We start from the raw sequence: 14516 nt of genomic DNA on the forward strand, positions 1-14516 counted from the left end.
ATGCATTTATCACAGTGTGTGTCGCATTTAAATCACCTTTCTTTGGGTGCCACTATTGCTCACTTGGTTGAGAAAGCAACCCTTATGCTGAAAGGCTGCAGGGGCCTGGGTTCAACTCTGCCCTGCACCATTTACTGTGCACTCTCCCTACTTTCCTGTCTATTGGACAGTGATAGTAGAGAGTAAAGGCTAAAAATGCCCAAAAAATACATTTAAAAAGTTCCTTCTTCCCATTCTGATGCTCGGTTTGAACTTCAGCAGATCATCTTGACCATGTCTAAATGCACTGAGTTGCTGCCACATGATAGGCTGATTTAGATATTTGCTTTAACGAGCAGGTAGACCTAAAAAAGTAGCCATCCTTGTACATGTGTAGAGCATGAACAACAACATGAACAAAATATCCCCAAACAGTTGTTTGCAAAATACTGTTTTATTTTCAAAGTGTGATTGATGATGTTTAAGGTTAATTGTTTCCATTTTTTGTATGACGGATGTTTGGAACGTATACATGAAAATGTTAAAAATTGTTAGCGTCAAAAATTCAGAGTCAGAATGAGCATCTGAGACTTTTACGAAGGCGCTCCTCAGGGAACTTTCTGGGTACATCTGTGGTTAAAAATTTTTTGCCCAGCAGTTAATTAAAAGCTAATCAAATTGCAGCAACCTAAGGAGGCTATCGGACCTTTTGCCCTCTGTGCAGGTCTTCACCACCTATTCTAATGAAGACTACGACCGACGTAACGATGATGTTGACCCCATGGCAGCCTCAGCTGAGTACGAGCTGGAGAAGAGGGTCGAGAAGTTGGACCTGTTTCCTGTCGAGCTGGAGAAAGGTTTGCACACGTCTTGCAGTCACTGAGAGTCACTCAGTCAAGCCTCTTATGTAACCGCACACACTCACACAAATCCATGCAAGAGTGACAGCCTGCTGTTAGTGGACATACACAATCTGCCTGCTAACAGCTCCATTATCCCCTTATGGGATTAAACTTAGCGCAGATTAGCCTAATTAGCAGCTAGTAATTCTAGAGGTAATGGATTTGAACCAGCAACCATGCGTGACGGCTGCTTTCAGCACAGCAGAATAGCTATAATTCTGACTATTTAATAGCCTTGAATGTGGATAAATCCCACATGCTTTGTTTTTTTTTTCCTGTCACTGTATAATATGATTGGTGATAATAACATAATAAATGTGAAGGGATTCTAATTAACAGTAATGATATATTTATGAGGCTAAAATTCAATAAGATGCACATCTGTGTTTTAATTTTCAGCATTTTGGTTCTGCTGTTTGTGTCTCTCAGACAGTGACGGCCTCGGTATCAGTATCATTGGTATGGGTGCAGGAGCTGATATGGGCCTGGAGAAACTGGGGATCTTTGTTAAGACGGTCACTGAGGGTGGAGCTGCACAGAGAGACGGCAGGTACCTTCTCCAGCTGTGTGTACCTGTCCTGTGTTTGGTTTAGACCAAAAGCTGTATCTAAAAGTTGGAAGCAACCACCATGATGTCACCCAGTAGTTTGTGTTTTGTAGCCCCAACACTTTCTTTTTCTTTTTTTTTTTTTCCTTTCTTGTTTTCTCAGAAAATGATATGACCATGCAAAGGAGACAGGGTAGAACTGGGAAATAATAAGCTAACACTAGCGCTGGCTGGCTAGCCAGGTTGTCATCTGTAATTCGTGATATTGCACAGTGATGCTAATTTTGGCTAGTGAATAACAGACTTAATGCAAAATTTGCCTAGTGGAGAAACGGATCAGTTGAATCGTTAGTCTTTATGTACAACTGAACAAATGAAACATAAATGAAAATCTGTTCCTTAAAGTGGCCACACCCTCAATCGTACCCAACTTTAAGCCTTAGTAAGATTAGAACAAGTGACTTGCAAAAAAATTTACCACCTTGTACACTTGACATGGAGAAAATTAGCTACATAGAGTGTGCAAACATTTTTTTCTGCAATAAAATTCACATTTTAAAAAAAGGAGTCTGTGGGTATTGACTCAGTGTTGTAGCTGCCTCAAGTGGACATTTGAGGAACTGCAGTTTCTGGCTCCTACGCATTGGCTAATTGCTTCTTTAGCTGATGATTGCGCCAATCTGCTCACAAACTAGTTGCTCACTACTGTTATCTTCTGGTCACTGGTGTACAGCAGATTTTAGAGCTTTTTGTGACAAATTTGTTAGAAGAATAAGCAAAGGCCACAAATGTGACAGACTAGGATATTACATGGTGCCAGTGCTGATGCAAAATGTTGTCTAGTTGTCTGAAATCCAAAGTGCCGCATTATGTGTACTTTCTGCATTAAAATATTACTTCAGAGTTCTCCATCAGCGTGAACAGGCTCATACGTACATTTGTATGTGGATGATGTAGCTAAAAAGAAAAAGACGTGTGTTCACCTCAGACTGTCAAACATCGCTCTGCATACAGTGTTCTCTTTGTATCTCTGTAGGATTCAGGTGAATGACCTGATAGTGGAGGTTGATGGGACCAGCCTGGTTGGTGTTACTCAGAGCTTTGCTGCCTCTGTCCTCCGCAATACCACCGGCAAAGTCAGGTGTGTCTCACACAGACACACACACACACGCACGCCTTTATTTTTATCTTCATTTTTATCTCTTAGTATGTTATATTCCGATTTTTTAATTTTATTTATTTATTTATTTCGGAAGCTGCCCGTTTGTGGTATGAATTGCATATTTTGCAGGTTATTTTGTTGGTGTGTACTGAAACTCTGAGGTTTGTCATGGGTGCGTTTTATATTTTCACGCTTGCCGTTTTATATGTGAATTTTTTTTTTTTTGGACCAGTTTTCACAATTGCATTTGAGCGTTTCAGCGTATGCAGTTTTGTTCTTGTGAAATGTTTCAATTATTATTATTGATTAATTTATTTTAAACGTTTTCTAGGTTTGTGATTGGCCGGGAGAAGCCGGGGGAACAGAGTGAAGTGGCTCAGCTGATCCAGCAGACTCTAGAACAGGAGAGGTGGCAGAGAGAGATGATGGAGCAGAGATACAAACAGTACATGGATGAAGATGAAGAGGTACATGCTAAAACCTCTGCGTGTCATGTGGGAGGAAAAAAGAAGCAGCCAATCGTATCATTTTCTAAGTACAGCTGCCATTCTGGCTTTAGCTAGGTGCACGCCGCTGCTTGTCGGCATAGCTCGACAAGCAGCGGCGTAGACATGGCTCAGTAGGCAACTCCCTCCATGACATTTCATTGTGCTGCGCTGTATGTGGTCTTCCTGTTGACACGCTGCTAGGGGCGGCTCTTGACACAAATCACGTGGCCCACTGCAGCAGCAGCGCTCTCAGCCTGAGAGGGACGTAAACACAGTGTATGCTCAAACATATGCAGGAGTTCTCCTCCTGTAGCTGTTTGCAGTCAGTGAACACAGAGTACAAAAACGCTTGGTGTGTATTTGTAGGACAACGTCGTGCTCAGACTATTTCACGAAGATATCCTGTCTGTGTTCATGAAATTTGCTCTTCACAAGCCATCTGATGGTGATCTGTAAGTGGCTGTCAGCCACAGGAAATCCAAAGTGTGTGTATGGAAAAATGTGTTGGTGTGCTACCACGTTATTTCCAACTCAGTCTGGCATCTCCACCTTGTGGTCAGAGAGAGAAACTGTATCCCAACAGAAATCATTTAAATTCCCAGCTTGTGGTCTCAAATTTCATTAATTAATGTAGCGGCACAATGCTGTTTCCTCAAGGGACAGAATGTGATTTGTCCCAATAAAAAGAGTTAAAAAAAAAAAAGTTTTGATTTGAAATCGTTAAATTAACATAAAGTATTTTGAACACTCAGAAAACACACAGAGTTCAATTGGTGGTCTTTCAGACCTCATCGCCGCTGTGTAGCCTGAAATTAAAGAGTTCAGTTTTCATCTGGGGAAAATAGTCGAGGCCGGTGGAGAAGCCACAGAGCACTCCAGCTGCATTTATTAGAGCATATCAATTTAGACAGCAGCATGAGCTCTGGTTTGATGCGGCCTTGTAATAAATACAGTCACTTACAGTGTTTACCTCATATTTGTGTAAGCAGATATGAAGATGCAGTGCAGTGATTATGTAAAGCAGTGACGTATTAAGTAATCTATGTTTTAGTTAATGCATTTGTTAGCTGGGAAAAAACATGGTGGGCGTGAGCTAATGTGAGGCTAATTTACTTTGTAACGCAGAAGAGGAGAGTAAGACAAATGATCAGCAGGCCGTTATCGATTGTGCGAATGCTTTTAGAGGAAGACGGATGCTCCGGCTGCGTTTTTGTTCCAGGAGAATGAGTCTGAACTGTCAAACCACCGAGAAGATCGGTTCTTTCACTTAATTTGCAACTCCGTGCTTGACCCGGTTGTCATTTATATCATTTTAAATGACAGGTACTCTTCTGAATTAGATTGCAGAGCAGTTTATGAAGAGAGAGATGACTGGAATGAGTAATGAACTTTGTTTGTTTGTCACTTATTTGCCTTCTCAACACCACCCAGTGCCATGAGTATGAAGCTCTTGCCAGCAGCTAGTTAGCTGGTTTGGAAAGTTTCGTTATGAAGGTTTGAGGTTAGCGTGTTCACCATCACCATCTAAGCATTTTAAAGGATGATGGATCTGACTGTGAAGCCACATGCACGAGCTTCTAATTCTTCTTTGACTCCTGGAATGACCAAAATTTACAAACTGGGCTTTTATTGTTTTATTCAGTATGACCCGTAACACACAACTGAGCCCATAAACCCATCGGGGAAGTGTTTACAGAGGTCAGGGCCGAGGGCCGTCTTCCACACAGTGTTTAAAACATGGACGTAGCTTCTGGGTTGGAAAAACGAGGTCAGTGTGGAAGTGCCTTAAACCTGCATTCTGTCTGAAGGCCAAATGTCTAATTTTGAGGCTTCAACACAGAACTTCAGAAAGCAATGGATGACGTCACAAAGTCTATACTGTTCTCCCAGAGGACCACCACTGCAGGAGCTGCCCTCTAGTAGCTATTGAAAAGAATGAGGGTTTAAAGCACCCCGTGCTGCTTCGCTTTTCAAACCTGAGAGCTAAATCAGTCTTTTATACTCTTTATGCCAATGAGCTGCTCTAGCTCTATATTGAGGATACAGTCATCAGTGACCTCTTACCTGTAAAACCCACTCCTACAATATGTATAGAATATTGCCACTATTTTTCTGTGTGTGTGTGTTTACCTGCAGACAGGTGAATATGCAACAGACGAGGAGGAGGAGATGAGTCCGATGTTTCCAAACTCTATAGAGGTTTTCGATCTGGCAGAGAACCAGGAAATGCTGTCTCCTCTGGAGCTGGACCCAGAGAAACTAACCCACAAATTCAAGGAGGTACGTGTGTGATATTAAATATTTGTATGTTGAATGTAATTATTTTATTTCACTCGTAGTTTTTCAGTTTTGCCTGGCTTGGGTTTAGTGTGCTTAAAAGAGAGCGTGCTGGTTCAGGTTGTTTCTCCCTTTGTCTATAGCTCCAGATTAAGCATGCAGTAACCCAGGCAGAGATCCAGCTGCTAAAGAGGAAGGTGAGCCTGTTTAATACACACTTCTAAACATGCAGGGGGAAAAACACACACGCTGCACATTCAGGTTGCACTGCAGATGAGAACGTACACATGCATAACACCAGTTCTTTTTGGATCTATGATGACTTAATGCCTCCCACATCCCACCTCTCCTCCCACACTGACCCCCCCCCCCCCCCCCCCCCCCCCCCCCCCCCCCCCCCCCCCCACCACCACCACCACCACCACCACCACCTCCAGCTGGCTCATGCGGAGCAGGATAAGTTGCGTTGGAGGATGGAGCGTGCTCAGTTGGAGCAAAACATCCGGGACAGTAAAGAGAGGATGGAGAAGCTCGAGAGCTACTGGATGGAGGCACAGTCCCTGTGTAAGGTAATGTCTCAGATGGTAAACCTTAAAATCAAAGAGGCGTGAATAGATAAAGTTTGGTTTTTTTTGCCCCTCATCACCTCAGCGATGAGCTCACTGTCATCCCAAAAACTAGTTTTGTTGTCATTTACTCACAGCGAGCATGTGTCTTTTCAGGCTGTGGATGAACATTTGAAGGAAACTCAGGCTCAGTACCAAACCCTGGAGAGGAAATACAGCAAAGCCAAGCGTCTGATTAAAGAATACCAGCAGAAGTAAGGATGGAGGGACAAAATAAAAAGGTGAAGGGAGTAAAAGACATCAGCGCTTCAATGTGTGTGTGTGTGTGTGTGTGTGTGCGTGCACATTTTAGGGAGATCGAGTACCTGAAGAAAGAGACGGCTCAGCGTCGGGCACAAGAAGAGACCGAGGCAACACACAAAGAGGAGACCGACAACCTGCAGGAAAAGGTATGCAGTAGACTCACCTGAATGTCACATTATCACAAGTGACGCAGGTGAGAGAACCTTTTCAGAGCAGGAAAAGCAAAGGGGACACTAATAACAAGGCCTGCATTCCCTTTAGGGGAGTCACAGCCAGGGCCCTGCTCTAGTGCCAGGCCGCTGTCATAGTTCACTGGGGCACACAAATTATGGTGTCAGTCCATCACCAATGTTTAGGTCCATGTTCATAATGTTTTAGTATATTAAGTACATCTAGTACATTTCATATAGAAAGCAACTATTAAATGGATTTAAGTTATCATCAACTATGGTTTCCACAGATTACAGACTTGGAGACCAAAGTGGATGCCTTGAAGACCCCCAAACCCTCCTAGACTGCTGCTACTTCCCACCTCCTGTCTGTGACTGAAAGAGGAGGAGCTCCGCCTTCATCCCGATGGGGGCGGGGCTGTAATTTATTCCAATCAACCATTCACTGCAACGGTAGCGGAGGGGAGGGGAAAAATTAGAGTAAGTACAAGAAAGAGAGGAAAGAAGCAACCTCTCGTGTGACATCTGCCAGTGGCTTAGTGCTCCGTCAGTCAGCAACAATCCCAGAATGCACCTCCTGTCATATCCAGAATCCTCCTTATGTGTCTTCCTGGCAACTGGCTTGGCAATCAACACAGAAACCATATTCAACAACTCATTTCGTGGAGCATCTTACCCAGGTTCTATTAATAATTCATTAAAAAAAAAAAAGCGCTTTTAATAACCAGGCTCGTCACAAAGTGCTTTATAGAGTGACAGAGGGAATGAAGCAGAACAAAACAGAACAAGCAAGAGGGGACAAAGGATTGCTGTTCTATAACTTTTGGACTACGTGATTGTTGAATCATCCCTTTTATCTCTTTTTTTTTTTTTTTGGATCCTTAAGAAGAGGACGAGCGTGTTCTCCGTACTGTGGCAGTGCTCGTTTTAATCTGGAACTACCAGGAGAAGTGGTAACCGTATTTTTAGAGACACCATGCCTGTTGAAACGTGGAACCTTGGTGGTAATGCGCAACAAAACTCTGAAAAGCAAATTTCCACCTTACCGCCATTAGTAAAGTAATAAAAACTATGAAACAAAGATGGGCTCCGAATTTCTGATCAAACCTGTGAGATTACAGATGCCCCCTGAGACCCCAGCTTTTTGCTTTCTCTTTTCTACCATAATCCTGCAAAGCGGTGGAATAAGTAAAGGAAGGAGTGTGCATTTCAGGTCTGAACTATGTGGCGTAATGTTTGTATATATTCTATACATTTATTTAAAAGTGTTTAAGTGGCTTAAGCATTTAGGTGGATCTGGAATCTAAGAGTAAGGCTGTGCGATCAGCGAATGATGGCGCCTTACTGTGGAGGGAACGGTTCGGTAGTCCTCAGTCTGTTTCATCTCTTTTCTATCGACATCAATGGCAAACAGGGTGTGAATAGTCTAATTTGTGCTTGTAGAGCTTCTAATGGTGTATATCTGTTGGTGTTTACTATATAACCTGTGGGTTTACATGCACACAAACCTGATTTTCAGGTCAGTCACGCACTATATTCTTGCGTATTGGAAAGGATTCCTTTCTGGATTCAGAAAGCTTCTCTTAGCTCGCGCCACGCATATTGAAACATCTGTTTAGCAAACATCTCTTAGAGGCAGGGTTGGGCTGTAGATAGAAACTGACTGGCCGACTTGTTAAAATCGTAGGTGCCAAACTAAACTAAGATTAGAGAAGTCACAAATGTAGATTTACATGTCCCAAAAGAAATTGTAAGTCCAATTATTAAGGAAAGTTTTTGATGGCAGTTAACTATTACTATTGCAGCCAATGTCCACCCCTAATAGTAATGTCCCTTTATTGCACAGTAATACTGGAATTAAGTTTTTGCAAACAATTATATACCTGACTGTAACACTTAAATCACCACTTTTTATTAGTTCATTAGTACAGGAGAGGATTAGGACCACTGGGAACAAAATTTTTTATTATTTTTACAGAATTCTGAGGGGGAAAAGAGTCTGATTTTAATATCAGATTTTTTTTTTCCTGAACTGTGAAAAAAAGACTTTTTCTTAAAGTCCCAAGTTTAATTTCATAATTCTGACTTTAATTTCAAGATTCTCATGACCCAAAAATATTTTTTCAGTGGCCCTAAATCCTCTTCTGTACACTAGCGAGTATAAAAATTATCTGAAAACCGCCACTGATAACCTTATGTTGAATTAAAAATGACTCCGCTTTTTCTTGACTGACTTACATGTTCAGAACATAAACTGACTACATTACTTGAAGAGAGCACAGTGAAACACGGGACATTTGAATTCTCTTTTATTTTTGCGAACATTAAAAAAATAATTTGAAAATATAACAGCTAAAAATCACTTTCTGAAGTAATTTTAATGTCTGTAAATGTAGTTATCTTGGTTTGAACATTATATATTGACTAGTCAAATGTCACTAGACCAAAATTATTTTGGGCCTCTCGGTTAGCTTATTAGCCTGTAAGTTGGCGGTAAAAGTTTTTAGCTATCAGTATGCTAATTTAGCTTCCCAAAATCAAAAACTACAACCATCATGAAGCCTGCCGCTGTCCCCGGATAGCTTAGCCATTAAGAAGTGTTTGAGTAACAAGACCTTCACAAGGATATGAGCAACAGCGTTATTCACAAAACTGTGTGCATGTAAACACACTCCACATATCTTACATTAGGAGAAAAGTAGAGGGTCCCAATGCCAGTATTATACCTGTAGAAAATGAATTTAAGTTAGTGATACATGCCTGACATAGTCCAAATATTGGTTGAATTTAAAAGTGTTGTTATAGCCATTAAAGGTCAGGTGATTCTTCAGGAATTCAATAACCAATGTGTCAACGTCATCGACTCAGAATATGATTTTTTTTTTTCCTAAACTCATCTTTGGTCAGATCAGTGTTTTAAGATTTACAGAGTTACGGTTAAGCTTGATTTGCTGAGATCAGAATAATTGGCTACGGATTGAACCCGTCACACTGTGGTTACAGTACGCTCGATATGTTTCTAAAGATAATGTGAACATTATGATGAGGACTGTTTAATGTTCCAAATATGAGATTTGAATGTATGTGAATGGAAAAAATGGCGCTCTGGACACGAGGAACAGGCAGATTCTGTATGTTGCTGCTGTCATTCACCGCAGTAGTTGTTATTAACCAGCTCACGTGTTAATCAAGACAATAGAGCTTGCTGGCAAGCTCTGATTAGGTCACGTTACTTGAAAATACCACAAGTGGAGTACAATCCAGAGATCTAATTAGCCTACTTAAGCTTAACTCACAATAAATGGAGCCGTTTTTGTAGTTGACAAGTCAAAACCAACCTCTCTAGCTATTCCCCAAAAAACAAATTTTGTTTTAGCCACGCTAGCGCCCTGGGTCTGGGGATGGTCTCTTTTTGATCTATGACTTTGTTCTTATTATCTTCAAACCCATTGTACAGATATTCACAGCACTCAGAGGAAGTGTACCGATTTATAATCAGGCGCCAGCAGCAGATTATAAATTTAAATTCATCAAATACTTAGGTTGCTAATGACAGCATGTTAACATGTTGGATTCATTTTGCGAACATGGCAAACCGTTAACCTGTTGGGGGGACTGCGATCATGTTCACATGCCAGTGTTAGCATTTCTCTCAAAGCACTGCTGTGCCTGAGTATTACCTTACTGAGCTTATAGCATGGCTACATTAAAAAAAATAGTTTCTTTCAAACCCAAAATAATTTTGACAAATCATGACCACTCAGATGAAGCTGCTCTGCTTGAAAATGAAATGCTGCACTTCCAAGCTTACCAATTGCTAGGTAGAAGCATGTTTTCTTGAGGTATTTGCTTTAAAAAAAAAAGAATAGGAAAAAAAAAAACGCCTGTTTTGCTTGGACCAAACTGCCCCTGCCTTCGGCCTCAGCCTGGCTTCGTTCTTCACACCCACTCAGTTGGAGCTGATCTGAATCTGTGCTCCACCTGTGACCTACAGTATTTGCATTAACAGATATCTAGTGAGACACGGGAGCAAATTTTTCATGTTTTTCTACACTTCTCTGTTCAAGAACTGTTGAGGGATTTAGACGCAAACAGGAATATGAGGACATTTAACCACCTGGCAATTATTTTTATGTTTGTACAACTGTTTGGCTGATGAACACGGAGGAACGACTCCAAACTCAGTGTATGGTTGGGTTTTCTTTCTTTCTTTTGTTTTAAAGACACCAAGTATTTGTTCCACACCTGCAGTATGTTTTAAAGTGTTGTCTTAATGGATGGGAACAGGAGTGAAAGAGCATTTTTAAAGGAATGAAAATCAGCCATAAGCAACTCACTTGAGTATTTTTTATTTCTTAAGTATTTTTTATTACAGTTTCATCTCTATGTTGAAACAATGTGAGCTGTACAAAAGCTGTCGCATCACCAGTTAAAACCCTGGTCACTTTGGGTTTAAAAACGTCTAAACACAGGAAGTGATCAGCTTGCCTTTTTATGACCTATAAGTTAACATGCTGCTTTTTGCCTCTACAAAGCCTTCACGTGTTTGCTAACTGTAGCTGACTGTCAGTTGTTGTACCCATCACGCCCGCCCATCTTCGGTGTCTGCATTGGAAAAACAAAATGAGCCTGTCATAGGTTTAAAGGATGTGCCAGAGATTACAGACAAACTGCCATAATACTGACTGATTGTAGCTGTACGCCATGTTACAGACTGTAGACACATTGCCACATTCTTAATATTTTAGGTAAGCTCATTGTTTTCCCCCACTTCATATTTTTCCAACAGGCGGCCTCTGACGTTTAGAGGGTTCAGTGCCTTGCTTAAAGGTTAAGGATAGTGCCTGTTGTCCAACCACTTTGTACAGTTCAAGGAGTCGTAACTGATTGATTGTTGTTTTTTTTTTTAAACATTCACTTTTTCAGTGCATGCCTCACTAAGCGAATACATATCTATCCAAAGGCATGTCAGTGTGCCAGTGAGTGAATGTATTGCTGTTGTCACACACATTTAGTACACCAGTGGGAATGTTCACTGCAAGAAACTGCTCATTGGGTCCTTCACAGCATTCACTCAGGCTAGTCAAAATTATAATATTTGTTTGCAAAAGTCAGACACTTCGCCAGGGCTGCCCTTCAAAATTCTAGATGTAGCCGAGGGGCTTTAAAGGCTTTGGTGGCGTTGGGATAATTTCTTTGCTCTATACGAATGATGTGGTCTTTTAGGCTTTATCGACTGGTGACCTCTAGCTTACAATGGTGTGATTTGCAGCTGAGATGAGAATTGGCACCTCCAAATCTGATGGTTGTCAGCCGGAAAAGGGTGGAGTGCCCAAGGGGAGTACGGGTATCTCCGGTTCTTGTTCACGACTGCGGAAGAGAGGAGCCAGAGATTTTAGAGACGGGTCGGTGCAGGGTCTGCGGCAATGCAGATGATGCACCAAATTATGCTTGCGAAGAGAGAGCTGAACGTGGAGGCAAAATGCCAATTTAACTGGTTGATCATTGCCCCCCACCCACCTGCCTATGACCTCAGTCTGTGGCCAGTGACCTAAAGAATGAGATGGCAGATACAAGCATCAGAAATGAGCTTCCTCTGATGGGTGTCTAGTCTCCCCTTAGAGATAGGGTGAGGAGCTTGGTCATTTGGGAGGGGCTCTGAGTAGATCCGCTGCTCCTTCACATCAAAAAGAGCCAGTTGAGGTGGATAGGGTATCTGACCTAGATGCCTCCAAGGTGAGGTGTTTCAGGCATGTCCTGCTGGGAGGAGGCCCTGGGGCAGACCTGGGATGCATTGGAGAGAGTGCATCTCTTGGGATACTTCAGTGACCCTCCTGAAGGAGGTGGCTGAGAGAGGGAGGTCTAGGTAACTTTGCTTGAACTGCTGACTCTGCAGTTCAGATCTGGTGAAGTCGTACAAAACGGACGGATGGATTTTTGCACACGTGCTTCCTATTATCCCTGCCTTTGAATTGCCCTGCGTTGATGAGCCTCAGAGTCCAAATTGCACTGAAGTGCTAGGACCCAAAAGTCAAGATGCTTCCGATTTTGTTCACACAATGACCGTTTTTGATGCTCAAGGTGGGAAGCTTAAAAGCATGTTTTGTCCTGTAATCACTGGCACACTTTTTTTTTTGCACCCAGACTCTGTAGAACTAGAAGAACAGATGCTTGTTATGTGGAGCAGATACAATCTGGTGCGCACATCACATGTGTCACACAGCAACTTTTAAGAAACTGGAATCAAACGTTGCAAAAAAGGTTTAAAATTACAAGAAACAAAAGCGCTATGAGAATCTTTGTAATGTGTTACATTTTTTATTTTTTTTTTTGTTGGAATTTTCTCATTTGCATTCTTCTAATATGTTGCAAGAGCCAAAATTCACCGCACTTTGGAGCAGTTCGGTCCGTTGCTTTCAAAGATATTAACCCTCGGCTTGAAATTGGAGAGGGCTGTCATGCGGTTTGAAAGGCAAACAGAGGTGCGGTGCCAAATAATACGAGCGGGACAATCTGACAGTGTGTGAGCAGACCCCTGAGTGCCTCTCGGGTCTGAAACAATTTCCTTCTCTGCCTGGTTCTGTTCTTCCGTTGATGCCACCATGTTTGTCTAAACCAATACCTGTCTGTCAGCATTAATAAAGATAAAATATGACAAAAAAAAAATGGCAGCATTTTATTCAACTCCATATTCCACTATTCGCTTATGTTTGAAGTGTGCATACAGACTCTTACTTCACAATAACTGCTCTTTCAGAGTCTTGGAGGAGGAAGACGAGCAGTACAGTGGCCTCAGTGAAACCTCTCAGTTCATGTTCTGCTTTAAACAGACTTCCTGCTCCCTTTAAGCCATCTTTCTTCTGATTGGCTGACTCTCACTAACAGAGGATTTGAACTGCAGATGGGTGGGGCTGCTATGCTCAAAGCTAGAGCTGTGAGCCATAACCGTATTCACTGACCCATCCAAATCACTGAACTCAGGTGTTCCAGTCACTTCCATGTCCACAGGTGTATAAGCCAAGCACCTAGGCATGCAAACATTAGTGAAAGAATGGGTCACTCTCAGGAGCTCAATGAATTCCAGCGTGGTATCGTGATAGTATACCACATGTACAATAAGATCAGTTGTGAAATTTCCTCACTACTAAATATTCCACAGTCAGCTGTTAGTGGGATTATAACAACGTGGAAAATCCCACCAGAAAGTGTTTAGAGCAGTCTGAAGTCTGAGCTTTTAGCTTACAGGGATTCCCTGTATTTTACCTGCATGTGATCTCATCATTTGAAACTATGGCCATGTTTCTATATGGTTCATTTATAATAACAGATCGTTAATAGTGACCTTAGCAGCAACTTAGAGATGGAGCCGGTTGGAGCTTGTTAGCTACAGCTCACATATAGAAAGAGGGATGGTACCATGGCATCTAAAAAAGTGAAGCTGACATGTTCAACCCCCTTAAACATGCATTCTTTGTAGTGGCCAGCAGGGGGCAATGGCTCTAGTTGTAAAATGACAGTTGTATAGAAATGTGAGACGATGGGACAACGTGGGAGTCCTGTCCAGTTTAAAAAACACCAAGATCGCAAAGGATTTATTTTAAAAAAATAAAAAAAAAAAAACCTCAAGAGCTTCACAAACCATAGCCACAGTGATGTCTCCCACTGAATGGTGATTGTGTATAGTTGCCTGAGCTCATACTTTATAGTTCATCCATTCCACTAAGATGGAAACTGAGTAATAGAACTTACATTAATAATAGTACATTAGTGTGCAAACAGCCTTTCATGGTGCTTGCAAGGAAACATGCTCCCAGTTATGAAGCAACAAACCACCACAGAGCAGAGACACTTTCCTTTCATAGGTTATCTTTATTCATATTAAGTCCAGAAAATAAATACAAAACATTTTGGGAGTATCTGATAACGTGACAAAGACCTGCTTCAGTCAAGTTTTGCTAGTCAGAAAAAGGTACTTTTCCTGTTTTAGCCACAGTTTGGATCTTGGACAATGTGTTGAAGCAAACTTCATGGGTCTCCTTCGCAGGGACCTAAGGACTGAAGATTTCCAGTTTATTAAGAACAACCTCAAACCTCTGACCACACACCGACTGAACTTTAAATC

General features: G+C 41.7%; 1 protein-coding gene across 1 annotated transcript in view; it reads left to right on the forward strand.

Annotated features, from left to right (window-relative positions):
- ppp1r9ba (protein phosphatase 1, regulatory subunit 9Ba) overlaps positions 1 to 13057 on the forward strand; it is a 36643-nt gene extending 23586 nt beyond the window's left edge. The window contains exons 6-15 of the mRNA XM_030735313.1: positions 704 to 836; positions 1311 to 1431; positions 2465 to 2569; positions 2922 to 3057; positions 5215 to 5358; positions 5499 to 5552; positions 5793 to 5924; positions 6078 to 6175; positions 6274 to 6370; positions 6685 to 13057. Of these exons, the coding sequence (XP_030591173.1) occupies positions 704 to 836; positions 1311 to 1431; positions 2465 to 2569; positions 2922 to 3057; positions 5215 to 5358; positions 5499 to 5552; positions 5793 to 5924; positions 6078 to 6175; positions 6274 to 6370; positions 6685 to 6738 (1074 nt within the window). The 3' untranslated portion in view covers positions 6739 to 13057. The remainder of the gene's footprint in view (positions 1 to 703; positions 837 to 1310; positions 1432 to 2464; positions 2570 to 2921; positions 3058 to 5214; positions 5359 to 5498; positions 5553 to 5792; positions 5925 to 6077; positions 6176 to 6273; positions 6371 to 6684) is intronic.
- The last annotated feature ends 1459 nt before the right edge of the window (positions 13058 to 14516 follow it).

This window comes from Archocentrus centrarchus, chromosome 8, assembly GCF_007364275.1.
Source record: "Archocentrus centrarchus isolate MPI-CPG fArcCen1 chromosome 8, fArcCen1, whole genome shotgun sequence".
NCBI classification, from domain to species: Eukaryota; Metazoa; Chordata; class Actinopteri; order Cichliformes; family Cichlidae; genus Archocentrus; species Archocentrus centrarchus.